At 39.8% G+C, this 14256-nt stretch overlaps 1 protein-coding gene across 3 annotated transcripts; it reads left to right on the top strand.

The window, feature by feature from the left end:
- The first annotated feature begins 1298 nt into the window (after positions 1 to 1298).
- Positions 1299 to 13808, top strand: FOXD1 (forkhead box D1). Of its 3 annotated transcripts, none has more exons than XM_033929258.1 (4): positions 1299 to 2558; positions 8723 to 8837; positions 12075 to 12143; positions 12224 to 13808. In XM_033929258.1, exon 1 carries the CDS (start codon positions 1638 to 1640, stop codon positions 2547 to 2549), a length of 912 nt encoding a protein of 303 aa, XP_033785149.1. In that variant the 5' UTR covers positions 1299 to 1637; the 3' UTR covers positions 2550 to 2558; positions 8723 to 8837; positions 12075 to 12143; positions 12224 to 13808. The 3 variants fall into 3 exon arrangements, with proteins under 3 accessions (XP_033785149.1, XP_033785143.1, XP_033785138.1); XM_033929252.1 differs by having other exon boundaries at positions 1300 to 3304; positions 8738 to 8837; XM_033929247.1 differs by having other exon boundaries at positions 1300 to 3304.
- The last annotated feature ends 448 nt before the right edge of the window (positions 13809 to 14256 follow it).

Raw genomic sequence — 14256 nt, 5'->3', positions numbered from 1 at the left:
CAGTTTATGGACTGTACTGCCAGGGACAAAGAATGGAGGACAACATTTAAGCACTGGGTGGGTTGTCACCAGATTAAACGCCATATCAGGTCCCTTCATTGTTTATCAATTTAATTAGGAATTTAAAAAATGTATTCATAATTTTTAAAGCAGTTCTTTCCAATCATTTTCCATTAAAACACAGGAAATGTATTTATAACGTGTTATTTAGTAAAGCTAATAATCAAAAAGTTTTTAAATACATAATTTTCTTCTGATTTTTGTTTTCACTCCATTTATTAAATTCAAAATTAAATTGGGAAATTCTAACAGTTATTTCACCCGTCTTTAAAGTTCTTTCTTTATAACTGAGGGTACAGAAATGGGTGAGTGTATCTCCTTCTAAATAATCAAGATTTACTACTAAAGTCCAGATGATTGCTTAAGGAGGCAACTTCTGGGGAGAGAGAAGAAGCACCTGCCATACCCTAGCTCAAAACAATCTTTTTCACTCTTATGCATTTCTACAGGACCACTGTAGGAAGGGTGATATTGGGGTGATCATAATTGTTGAGTTTCATTTTCATTTTTAAAATCTCAATTTTGGCGGGGATACCGGGGATTTAAAGGGGATAGAAGGTGAAACGTTCACCTACTCGGTCACTCAATACCCTTGCACTCTTCTGCTAATGTCTGAGTCCTGCCACTTATTTTATTGAAACAAGAAGAAATGTTACATTATAATATTAATAATAATAATATTTTTATTTTTTATATACCAAAAAATGGTTCTATACCAAAAAATGGTTCTAGGCAGTTTACAACAAATAATAACTAGTCATACAGTGAAGAGTACAATTTAAAAGGAAAATACAATTCTAAGCAATGTACAATGAATAGGAACTGATCCTACAGTGGAGAAAATGATTTAAAAGAAAAGTACAATTTAAAAGAATGGCTCTAAGCGGTTTACAACAAATTAGAAGCGATCGTACAGTAAAAATGCAGTATTAAAAATATATGTGTATTTATTTCTTTTAGTGCACAAGACAGAACGGTTTTACCTAGGGCACATGGAGGCGTGAAATCACTTTGCTAGCTTATCTAAGCCTGGACCTGCCTAAGATAGAAAAAGCTTGATGGAAGAAGCAGAACTCCGACTCCTACGAGATCACAGCGGTTTGTCGGATTCTGTGTGTGTGGCGGGGGGGGGGGGGGGGGGGGGGAGAGAGGCGGAGTTGAAAGAACAGTTTCTCCCGGCGCTGACGTTTACAGGCACGTGACGGCTTCGCTCTGCTTTAAGGAGACGGGAAGGTCCGCCTCCTTTTGGACTGAAACCCCGCCTCTCATTTCAAAGATCCTTCCCAAGACTCGCGCACACCCCCCCCCCAAAGCCTCCGTTCTTTTCTGGATCCCAGAACGCAGGAGCCCTGATCAGACGAGAGGGATTTGTGATCCATCGGGGGCCGCCTGAAGCCTTTTGGCTGCACTTTTATCTATTCCTCTTTGATTTGTGGCTCTCGTTTGGCTGCGGCAGCCTGGATCCTTGCGAGGATTTAGTGCCCGGGGGAGGCGGAGAGGAGGAGGAGGAGGAGAGCAGGACCCGTTTTGGCGTCGAGGATTCAGCCCCTGCCGCCCTATGATCGGCTCGGCAAGCCATGACTCTGAGCTCCGCGATGTCCGACGCCTCCCTGGTCGCCGAAGACACGGACATAGACGTGGTGGGAGAGGGGGAGGACGATGAGCCCCGGAGACGCTCGTGCGGGGAGGAGGAGGACGAGGAGGCTGAGCTGCGGCGCGGCACCTCCGCGCCCGGCTCGCCCCCGCCCAAGGACCCCTGCAAGGCGGCCGGCAAGAGCGCCCTGGTGAAGCCGCCCTACTCCTACATCGCCCTCATCACCATGGCCATCCTGCAGAGCCCCAAGAAGAGGCTGACGCTGAGCGAGATCTGCGAGTTCATCAGCAGCCGCTTCCCCTACTACCGGGAGAAGTTCCCCGCCTGGCAGAACTCCATCCGCCACAACCTGTCGCTCAACGACTGCTTCGTCAAGATCCCGCGGGAGCCGGGCAACCCGGGCAAGGGCAACTACTGGACCCTGGACCCGGAGTCGGCCGACATGTTCGACAACGGCAGCTTCCTGCGCCGCAGGAAGCGCTTCAAGCGGCAGCAGGGCCCCGAGCTGCTGCTCCGCGACCCCGGCCACTTCCTGCCCGGCGCCTACGGCTACGGCGCCTACGGCTGCGGCTACGGCATCCAGCTGCCGCCCTACCACCCGGCCCCGGCCCTCTTCTCGTTCCCGGCTCCCGCCCGGCAGCCCCCGGCCCTGCTGCCCGCCGCGGCCGAGCTGCCCCCGACCTGCACTTTCTACCCCCATCCCGCCAAGCCCTGCTCGGCCCTGGCCCGCTCGCCCTTCTCCATCGAAAGCATCATGGGGGCCCCTGGCAGCTGCGCCCCCGCCGCGGGGCTGCTCGCCTCCTCCCACCACCGCTCTCCGGCGGCGGCCCTGGGAGGGGTCCTGCGCCCGGCCACTGGACTGGACAACTTTACGGCCCGGATTTCAAACTGTTAGCCACCAAAGGTAGGATCCCTTGGCCTTTGCAGACACAGACCTTCCCCCCGGCCCCTTTAGGATTTCTGCTCCCGTGGAGGATGAACCCGATTCTCCAGCCAGACTTTTGACCCAAATCGATTTCTTGTAGGAAGGGATCTCTCCTCTACATCTTGCTCTTAAAAGAGGGGGGGAGGGGATGCCATAATTTCTCAGGTTTGATCGTTCCAAGTAAAAGTGGAAGAAATCAAAGCAAAACTTTCCAGTTTCATGTTTTAGATTCAATGTGATGCAGATGTTTACATCCACGACGCAAGAATATCCTGACTTATTTTAACCTGTGTTTTGTATTATAATAGACTGATCGGTTTGTACTTTAAGCCTACTTCTTTATAAAGAATATTGCAAAATTACTGGCAAGCAGCCATGTATCATTCTAATGTAAATATTTTTACACTTTTTTTTAAATAAAAATTTTAATTTTCAATGAAAACCATTTATTGGCTTGCCTTGTTTCCCCTTAGAAGAAATGCAAAAATAGCATCAATGTATTTCCTATTAAACAGATTATGGGTATGAAGCAGGATGGTGCACTACCATACCAGTGGTGATAGTTTGCAGAACTAAAACTAATTTGGAAGCAGAGATATAACCAAACAGAAGATCCAGAAGACTTTCATATCATTATAGTAACCTAATCTTGAAAGAGACCATATTTTTACAGTTTTCCCATACAGACCGAATGGAAGAAACCCTTGGATTAACCGGGCCTTGAGGTATAAATCAGAAAACAAGTGAACTAAACACAGGAGCGCATATGCATGTCTTGCTATAATACAATTTATATTATTTATTTGAGTTTATTTGTTTTACATGTTGCGCTAGTTTATTTTTGCATTATTTTTATGTTACATTAAAACCATGCAAGCAAACGCCTTGAATTATCTCTACCTAGAAGTCGCCATTACCCTTAAAATGATGCTTATTAACTCTTTTCTGGATTTTTTTTCCCTTTTTCTTTCAGAGCTGTAAGGGGATAGATAATTTTAAATTCTTGTCTGTTTTAATGATGAAGACAATTTAAAAAAAATTCTTAGTTCATTCTTTAGTGTGTGTGTGTTTATATATATATATATATATATGTATATATATATATATATATATATAAAATGCGTGTGTGTGCAAAGGTGGCATGTTTATGTCATGTACATCATTCTAGGTCCAAGTTCCCAATACACACTTTGCAAACAATTTGTTTATGCCAGACTTGCAAAAACAGCATGCAATATGTACTCTCTCTCTCTCCTTGTGATGTACGAGGGGCTGCCAAAAGTATTGAATAACTCGTAAGTTTCATGGCTCCACATCATTATTGTCTTCTTGGTTGGGCTGATAACTTTTTTCAGTGGCCCCTCGTATATGCTATTTTTGCAAGTCTGAGAAAGAAAAAATGTTTCTTAAAAAGCGCTTGGAACCTGAAGTGAACTTGTGATTATATAGAAACATATGAGTTTGTTTATGATGTAATGGTGTTATACCCTTAATTTTTATAATGGTCCTATTCTTACAGTGCTTTTCTATTTGAGCTACCTCACCCCCTATTCCTGTATACTAGAAGCATCCTTAGCAGTTACGACCTTCCTTATGTCTAAGAAAGCCTAATATTAAAGGCAATGAGATGCATTTGGGTAGGTCAATAATGCCGAGTTGAACTTGAAGGGGGAAAAGTCTAGGCTAAAGAGACATTCCCCCATCAAGCCCAACTTTTAAAAGTCATATGTAATCTTTCAGACCACCTTTGGTAGGGACTCTATTATATTTGTGCCCGGGGAAAAGAAGCCGGGCACTGGAAGAGGAGAAAAATCGCAACAGGGAGACTTAGCCTGCAAGTAAATTGAACATTATTTCCAGTTGGATTGTTCTGTAAATCAAAAACGCTGTTTATACTCAAACTTCCATTATTTTAAGAACGTAATGCTAAAAAGACTATATGATGGATATATAATTACCAGCTGCCCGCCATTTATGTGCTGTATGAACTTCATTTAAGTTTTGAACAACATATGTATCTGATGATACATATTTAGCGAAGCGGAATACTTAATGAAGTGGAACACCTGTTAGCAAGCTATGGACCTGCAAACAATAAGATTATAACTTAAAATTAAAGTATTGGCAAGATAGTAGCTAAATCAACGCTTTTACGTCTGCTGTATACCAGTTTACTAAGTTTATTGACAGATTAATTTTTTTCTCTCTTATATTTAATATATTGCACAAACTTGACTGCAAATTATAGATATGCTGGGGTCCAGGGCAGAAACGTGGAGTTGCTGCACAGTATGTGGCATTGCTGCACAGAATAATTACCACCACCCCTTCCTGGGCTAGCCATGGTCCTTAGTTTAAAAAATGTCCTTCAGTCAGTAATATGCAGGAATATATTATTTCAGTTCAAATCGTTTTATTGGATATTAACAGAAGAAGAAAAAACATTTAATAACAAGTACAGTTCACAATATAATAATATTCCCTAAACCAGACAGAGATCCTACACGGGTTGGTAATTATAGGCCGATATCATTACTCAATTCTGATTATAAGATACTTGCGAAAATTCTAGCCAATAGAATGAATATATTCTTTCTTTCCAAATTATTTTCCTATCAATAGCCTTTTTGGTCCTAGAAAAGAATCTTCATTTTCCCCCCATTATATATTATACAGAGCCCATAGTCATCTGCCGTGTTTGCTTCCTGGACACTTTACCTACTGTACATGCTCTCTGTTATTTTTATTGGCTTCTTTTTGCAGATCGATGATGGGATGTGTCGTTCTCCGCCATGTTGTTTCTCACTTTTTAGACCAGATCAGGGCTGCCCAAGTCCGGTCCTCGAGATCTACTGGCAGGCCAGGTTTTCAGGATATCCACAATGAATATGCATGAGAGAGATTTGCCTGCACTGCCTTCTTGGTATGCAAATGTCTCTCATGCATATTCATTGTGGATATCCTGAAAACCTGGCCTGCTAGTAGATCTCGAGGGCCAGACTTGGGCAGCCCTGGACTAGATCCTCAGCAGTTGAAGTGCTGGGCTGTTTTTTGTTTTTTGTTTTTTTACTGTGCGTTGTAGTGTGTGCTCTGTGTGTTGCTGCTGCTCTGTCGGAGGTGCCAGGGTGCCTCTCTTCAGTGGAGCAGGTGCTGGAACAAAGCCCCCAGGCTTTTGGTTTGGGAGAGCGGCTCTTACATGGGGAGCCCCCATTAGCATGCTAATGCTCTGCAGTACCCTGTCCTTTCATGACAAACAGAGGGATGTTTGTACGATTGTATCTGGAGCTAAACGAACAAGACTCCGCAAATAAAGGTTGACTGTTAAAAACAAACTGCAGGTCGGCATCATCGGCTCTCCTCCACAGCTACAAAGTATGGATTTACCACAACTCATTAACCCGGCTCATTTTTCTGGCCCCAAAGAAAGAGGGCAAGAAAGAGAAGCACAAATTACTGCAAGAGAATTGCTCTTAATGGAAAGGGGAGTTGAGGGGTGGGCGAATATAGGACCAATGTTTCAATCAGTTGCTGTAGAAGGACCACACAAAAGGTAAATTCTCATTTTCTGCTATTATGCCGAGTTCTGATCTGAGTAGATTAGGCAAATGTCGGAGATTGGAAATTGAATGAAATCCTGATGGATTGTTTTGTTTTATACCACACACAGTGTCATCGCGTAAATGTTTTCTTCACATTTTGAGGTTTGCTCAGAAAGATTTATTATTTTCTCGTAAAGGAGATGGTTCTGATCTATTTCATAAGCTAGACAATTTTTTTCTTCATGTATGACATTTGTGAAAGTTTAAGGGTTTCTGATTTTTTTTTTCTGAACAGTTTTTTTTTTTCCAGAAATGTGGGCTCCTGTTATCATCCTTTATTCTATAATGTTTTGCTTTATTTGCCGAATCGTTACATTTTTTTAAGAAAGTAAATGTTGTTTGGAGGTCCCTCCACATTTTTTTGTGACTTCTTATAAATGTGAATCTGTATCCCTTGTTATTATTGGTTTGCTAAGGAAAATGTGTATGCATCTGGCTATAAAACCTGATTTTGGGTTTTTTTTTTCTTTATCCTTTTCTATTCACTTGACTGCTTTGTCTTCCCATTACATTAAGTTGCACATTCATTTATGAAACTATATGTAATCATTTATTTACAGTTTTCTTAAATTGTCATTTAAATACCTATATGCTTTCAGTTGTTGCAATATTTTATTTTAATACGTTAATTAGGGCAACAGGCTTGTCCAGAGCCTGTTCTTAATGGATGGATGAGCTAGTACACATCCGATGTAGCCTGGGATATGGCGGGCTGGAGTAGGCCTTCCTCCATGGGAGGGGGGAAGAGGGGGGGCAGGGGGCTTAGAGTGTGTCAGTGTTTGAATTCTGGCAGAGTGGGCCAACCTGACTGGGATTGGGTTAAAAAAAAATAGTTTGAATGTGGCAAGAGGGTTCTTCCAATGGGAGCCTTCCTTTTTGAGTGTTCAAGGTGGAGCCAAGGTGGGGGGTTTAATTCAGGACCTCTCCGAGGTCAGGAAATTTCCTCCCTGCTCCTGGAGATGTCCAGATTTTCCCGCCCACCCACATTTCTAGTTCAGAAATTATATAGTTAAATTTGTTTCAATTGTTGCAGTTGGGGTGGGGGGGTTACCTGAGCAAGGGTGCATTCAAAGGAGGTCCTATGAATAGGCCTCAATTTTCACCCAGCATGGATGTTTGGGCCTTATAACTAGGAGGTCCTGGAACTATAGTACTTGCTGTTACTAGTAGTGCAGGGATCTCAAAGTCCCTCCTTGAGGGCCACAATCCAGTCGGGTTTTCAGGATTTCCCCAATGAATCTGCATTGAAAGCAGTGCATGCATATAGATCTCAAGCATATTCATTGGGGAAATCCTGAAAACCCGACTGGATTGTGGCCCTCTAGGAGGGACTTTGAGACCCCTGTGGTAGTGCATATTACCTATTTGATTTGCTTTGCTGATGGCTGTGGTCTGATTGGTGGTTTGTTTATTTATTTAAATCTTTAATTTGCTCTGGTATATTGAATTATGTATCTCACCAATAAACAAAGTTGCAGCCTATTTTCATACCAAATAACTATCTGGCTGTTTTCTTATGATAAGTATAATTCTATAATATAGGGTAAATGGCCCGAGGAGGTGATGGTTTCACATCCCCCATTAAGGAATTTAAAACCTGAAAACTACTCTCACTGTTAGCCCATCTTTCCCTCTACAGCAGGGGTTTCAAAGTCCCTCCTCAAGGGCCGCAATCCAGTCGGGTTTTCAGGATTTCCCCCAATGAATATGCATGAGATCTGTTACTATAGCACGAAAGCAGTGCATGCAAATAGATCTCATGCATATTCATGAGGGAAATCCTGAAAACCCGACTGGATTACGGCCCTTGAGGAGGGACTTTGACACTCCTGATCTACCGTCTCTCTCTTTCTTGTACCTCTCCTGTCCTCTTGCACCTTATCTCTCTCTCTCTCTCTCTCTCTCTTTTTCTCTGAAGGGGGTGCCAGTGGATGAGTACCCTCAGTATTGAAATGTTCAGGTCTGTATAAGAAAATGTATCCTTTTTATTTTAGAAACAAGTGTTGCTTCTCCATTTTCTCACCAGTAGCTTTTTCTTGTATGTCATCTTAAGATCTAAAATATAGCCATTATGGAATTACCATAGCCTGTAGTGATTTTTTAAACCCGCTTAGTATGATGTAGATAGATGAGTTATAAATGAATACATGGGAAACAAATAAGTTATTTTCTTGCTGTCAATTATGGCAGTAAAGGAATCATTGAGCCCTGTCTAAATTGTATTTGACGGAGAGAAGAGAAACTGGGGACAGGACCTTGCTGAGCATTACTCAGCACAGGCTCTATCCAGTATCACTCCAGAGCCTGTAGCTACTCCGTTTCATCAAAAATCCATCTGAACGCAGAGTACGTTTTCATAGCTCTGAGTGATAAACGTACTAATGGATTTCTCCACTTTTCTGTATTGATTTAGAAAATTACCCTTGCGCTCACATAGCTAAATTCAAGTCACGTTATCCTTACCGTGCTGACCTAGTTAATGAAAATCCTTGAGCATCTGTAAAGAATTTATTTGAGGTATTAATTTTATTTATTTTTTGTAAGCATTTTATTTTGCAGAACTTTGGTTCCTCCGAATCATCCCGAACTACAATGTTGTTCCACTTTTTATTCCTGGCTGTTTTCTTGGACTCGTTAAAAACCACCTTTTCTACATCAGGTACAGCTTAAATACAATATTTTTCTTTTTTGCTAACGGATGTTTCATTTCTTTATCTAGCCTTAAATTAAGTTGTTGTCAAAACAGGGTTGCATATTCTCTGATCAGTTTTACTGGCCCTTCTCAGTACACGCTGAGAGAGATATATATTTATATTGAGAACATGTTTCTCCAGATGAAGAAGAATTACTCCTTTTTGGTTTTCAGCAGTCGCTAATTGTGCGAGCCATTCTTAAGCTTCAGGAGTACACTTCAGAAGAGCTCTCCAATACATAACAAAAATCTCACCATATGTTAAAGCGATTAAGATAGTGCAGAGGAAGCATGAAAAGTGCACGTTGTAGTGTTAGAAAAAAAAAAAAAAAAAATTCCAACCGCACTTATGTATGAAGTCAGTAAAGAATTACAATGTTTTGTTAGGGGGAAGTGTTTTGGGGATGTATGAAGTCAGTACACTTTCTGCATAAACCTAAATAATAAAAATTGTGGATTCCTGGTATCATAAGTGCCTTCGATGTGTCCCAGTTTGAGGAACAAACCTTCACGAAATCAAGCTTGACACTCCCACCACCATCTTTTTTTTTCTTTATTTTTATGAAACTTTTTTCACTTCTGGGGGTCATAGTAAACCTACTCTAGAAAATGTCTGATTATTATATATTTCTCAGGGGGGTCTCTCGACAGTGTGCCAGATCCTGCGATTATGTTCTTGGTGGTCTCCTATTCAACAGCTGTCAACTTTGCCGTTATTTAATCTTTTTTTGAATACACGTCCCACGATTTGATGCAACGTTTCTGTAATTTAGCTGAAATCTGCAAATCATTTCCCGGAGTGCTTCCTGTTGGTTGCTGTATTCACAGTCCACTGGGCTGTGTGGCAGTCACTTCTAGGTGTATTTTCGGGTTGGTGAATTGCTGGCTTCTATCCACAAATGTTATATTGTTTAATATTAGTCGAGAACATTACAGGAATTGGCAATGGCAGAAAGGAGATGGGATGGAACGAATGAGTCTTAATTTGAAACAAAATTGTCATTATTTTTACCGGTAGGGAATCGGGACATTCAGCTCTTTCCTTGATGGACTTTCGAGCTTGTTGCGTCTTAAAGTAAAAATAAATAAAATAAAAAAACCCTTTCTTAGCTCCTTTTTAAATTAACATCTCTGGTCCGATTCAGATGTAACTGACAGTTCCCAAATAAAAAGATCCGACTTTTAAAATGTAAAGTGACAATATTAAAATTTTTGGAACTACTTTGGAGCAGCCAGTGCAAGAGAATTGCTCTTAATGGGAAAGGGGAGTTGTGTGTGTGTGGGGGGGGGGGAGAATATAGGGACAATGTTTCAATCAGTTGCTACACTTTCTTGTGTAAATACTGTAGAAGCGGGTGTAATATTGTGATACCTGCAGTTGTGGGTTCTGCTTTCCTTTCTATTTATTGTAATAGACGCCCCATGAATTTTATAGATGAGCTCACAGAAGTAAAATCTCCGGGAGACCCACCTGGAAACAAAAGTTGCTGAATCACTCATTTTGGAAGAATAAGTGTACAGGATTGCCTTTAAACATATTTGTATATAGGATGTATTAAAATGAATAAATAAATAAAAAAAAAAAAAAGTGTACAGGATAGCTTCACTTAGACTCCTTTTATCAAGCCGCACTAGCGGTTTAAGGCATTTAATAGCGCACATTAAACCGCCTGCCACGCTAGCCACTAGCCACGCTAGCCACTAATGCCTGCCTTGAGCAGGCGGTAGTTTTTTGGCCAGCGTGGGGGTTAGCACGTGATTAAAAGTCATGCGTGCTAACTCCGCTAGCGCAGCTTGACAAAAGGAGCCCTTAGTAATACCACCCCCACTCTCCAATCCCATCTTGGTTTGAGTCAACCTCCACTTTTGGATAACAGTCCCAGAATTATTAGCAAGGCCAGAAAACACAAACTGATGTTTAACTTGTAAAATAAGGTTTATTTTTCTGTTCGCTGCATGGATTATTTGTAGGATTTTTTTTCCCCCCATGGTTAGCGAAATGAAATAGCTGTGAAGCTTCACTTTCTTATTTCACCCAGTAAACCAATGCTCTTAAAATAAAGACGGCGAACACAAATTTTAGTTTTTATATTCAGTGCTGCTGTCCTAAACCAGCTTGTTTTGGGCACTGAAGTTACTAGACTTGGTTGGATATTGTAAATGTTCTCTGGTAAAACACCTAAAAAAAACCCCAACCAAACCTTCGTCTGCCTAAGACAATCCCCTGTAAAATAGCTTTCTAATGTTTTTGTTTGTTTAGGAATCAAACTTTCAATTGGATATGTTTCAATTTCATAGTTTAAAGACTAAATGAGTGTGAAAAGGTTCACTATAATCTAATGTTTGTGTCTTACCCACCAGTGAAATCCCTTATTCATATTATTACACTGTATGTATTGCCCTTTGTATATTTTTCCTTACAAATTTTTTAATTTGCACGTTATTTTGCTTTACAGTAACAAAGGTAAAACTACCTCATAAATATAATGATCTTGATTGTAATTAGAAAAAAAAGATAGGTAGGCAGAAAGGTAGATATAAAAACTTAAGAATCAAAAGTATCTCAGGGTATTTCCGTAGCAAAAGAGACAGGAAAATATAATAAGTGTGTACATCTAAAGAAAATTAGCTTCTTTTTTATATTCTGTAAATTGCTTGGCTGAATTATTTTCCATTTTAGTCCTATTATTTTTTTCTTATGATCAACATTATCATTATTCTGTTTACTGTATTTTTCATCTTTCCTGTTCAAAACTGAAGAACATTGCCTTTCAAGTCATTTTTGTGCTAATAAATTGAAAACATAAGAAATTTTTGAAAAATATTGTAAAAGCAAAACAGCGGCTAACATTTTGCACAGAAGATGGTTCAGTTAATATATTTCTCAAGTTCTATCCCTGTCCTAGTGATCAGAAGGATTTTAAGTAACAGCACCTGCATTTCACTTGCCTTCACACATGGAAGTCTCAAAGAGTTTTCAATTTTAAAATAGATGCTTCATGTTATATTGTAAGCTGCTGAGGAGTCCCTCTAGATAGGCTGGCAAAAAATGTTTGAAAATAAAATAGGATAACCTGTTCATTTTTTTTTCTGTGAGACCAAGTTCTCCTAATGAAACCACTAGGGCAGGCTTTACTGCTTTCTATCTGCATTTTGTGAGTGTGTTCCTTCGCTGTGTGTTCTGAACCTCTTATTTTCTCGTAGAAAAACGCTTTGCTACCAGGAATAGCAGATAAGAAAAAACATAATTCTATGTGCATTTGGTTTTGCAAGGTAAAACATTTCATTTTCTGTTTGTTTTTTTACTTGTAAAACTCCTTTCTTGATCTATAACGTGTGCCTTTTATTTCCAGAGACTTTAAACCTCAAGTGTAGAAATGAGGCCATAAACTGAACTCTCCTGATTTCTTCCATGCCAGAAGGAAGGAGCGTGACAACGTTTTCAATATGGTTTAGCAGGAATTAATTCCTCCACCGCAGGATCATGCAAATTACAGGCCTCGCACTAATAGGCTCCTGATCTTGGATTTTAAAATATGGCAACAATTTCACAGAGATCTAAAATAATTTACGGATTATTTATCTCTTTCTCTCTAGATATGTAGGCAGATACAGATAAACTCCATGACCTATAAAGGACCATGTTTTGGCTGTTAACATTTTAAAACTAGTAATTCCTTCAAGATCAAGAAACAAAATCCAAACCCCTTCCACCCCCTTAAACTGCACTGCCAAATGTGGCCTTCACCTTTTCCTATTTCGGTAGGCTATTCTGTACCAATGTGTTTGGAATCTAGGATACTTGGGCGACCCTGGATTATAAATTATTATTTTTTATTATTATTTCTATAACTAAGCGGTTTACAGCATAAAACATTCACAATGATTCAGAGGACAACATATAACAATACTTTCAGTACACACAAAAAATAGCAGGGAACTATGGATTTTCATAGTGGATTGTTAGTAAAAAAAATTTTTAATATACATAACATGCCATTTATTTGGCAAATTAGACTTTTGCTAGGAACCACATTTGCAGATGACAGTGCAAGCAACTGGTTTAGCCCATTTTGATTACTGTAATATACTTCTATTAGGTCATCCTGACAGCCAATATATGGATTGCAGGTTTTACAGAATGACTGAAAGCTGATTTGGGTTACAATGACTCCCAATAAAGATGCAGATGGAGTTTAAATTATTATTGATTGTTTTCAAAATCTTGTATGGTCTAGCTCCTGAATGTTTATTTTATATCATTCTGTAGCAACCCCACATGGGATCACAAAACCTGCATTTGAGGTTATGACATGGGTGGGTTTTCCATAGGTGCATTATTATGCTGTATCTGGGGGGACATGCAATTTTATTTGCTTGCGATCATAGGTTTATGGCCACAAAAAGGTTGGTACGCACTGATCTATAATCCCAAACGACTATCTTCCTCTCCAAGAATCTAGAAATAAAACCAAGGCCCTAGGGTTATATCATTGTATATGCTGTTATATGGTTATCTCAGCCATATTTATTGAAGATATAAAAGGATGAGATTGCCTTGTTATTGTAATAAACTGCTACAAAAAGGTACTGTTTTAGGTTACATGGAATCCACTTAAATCTGTTTGGTTAAGCAGAATATAAATGCTTGTATTAATTAACCCCCTCCTTTACAGAGCTGCGCTAGCATATTTAGCACCGGCTGTGGTGGTAACAGCTCAGACGTTCATATGAATTCTATGAGCGCCGGAGCCGTTACCACGGTGGTTGGCACTAAAAACACTAGCACGACTTTGTAAAGGAGAGGGTAAATAAAATTGCTTTTAAGAATCCTGAAAACACAGCTGCCAAAAAGGTTCAATGGATGCTTGACAGAATTTTTTTTTCCTGCATTTTTCTGTTTATCCATTCAATTAAAGTTGTTTTAATTTTGTTATAGCTTATTGGCTTCCTGGGTTTTTTTTTTTGTTTTTTTCAAAGGGAGTACTGTTTTGATAAGAAATGTATGTTAGGTAGTAAAAAGAAACCTATTCCTAATTTTAAAATTATAAAAATATATTAGGAAAGCTTCCACCAGATGTTTGGCAAAAGAGTTTATCAATAGGACTTACACACACAGAAAGCAAAAATTGGAATATGTACTAATATATAATGCAATTCCTCATCCATCCTTGTTTTAGCTCTAAAGAAAAAGTACACTGTTTTGCAAGTTTATAGCTTTTGTACTCCGTGTTTTATTGTTTTATCAAGGTTATACTGTAAAATACAAACAGTAGAAACCTAAAAATACAGTGTTCTGTGAGATTAAACAAGGGCCCCCTTTACAAAGCTGCAATAGTGCTTCTCCTATGGCAAATGCACCAAAGTCCATTCAATTCCTTTGAGC

The sequence above is a fragment of the Geotrypetes seraphini genome, chromosome 1 (genome assembly GCF_902459505.1).
Source record: "Geotrypetes seraphini chromosome 1, aGeoSer1.1, whole genome shotgun sequence".
NCBI lineage: Eukaryota > Metazoa > Chordata > Amphibia > Gymnophiona > Dermophiidae > Geotrypetes > Geotrypetes seraphini.
The sequence above is the reverse complement of the archived record's forward strand: the minus strand, read 5'-3'. Positions and strand labels throughout refer to the sequence as shown.

Bases quoted from the DNA above. Each gene is read 5' to 3' on its own strand.
- FOXD1 (XM_033929258.1), top strand. From the start codon at position 1,638: ATGACTCTGAGCTCCGCGATGTCCGACGCCTCCCTGGTCGCCGAAGAC.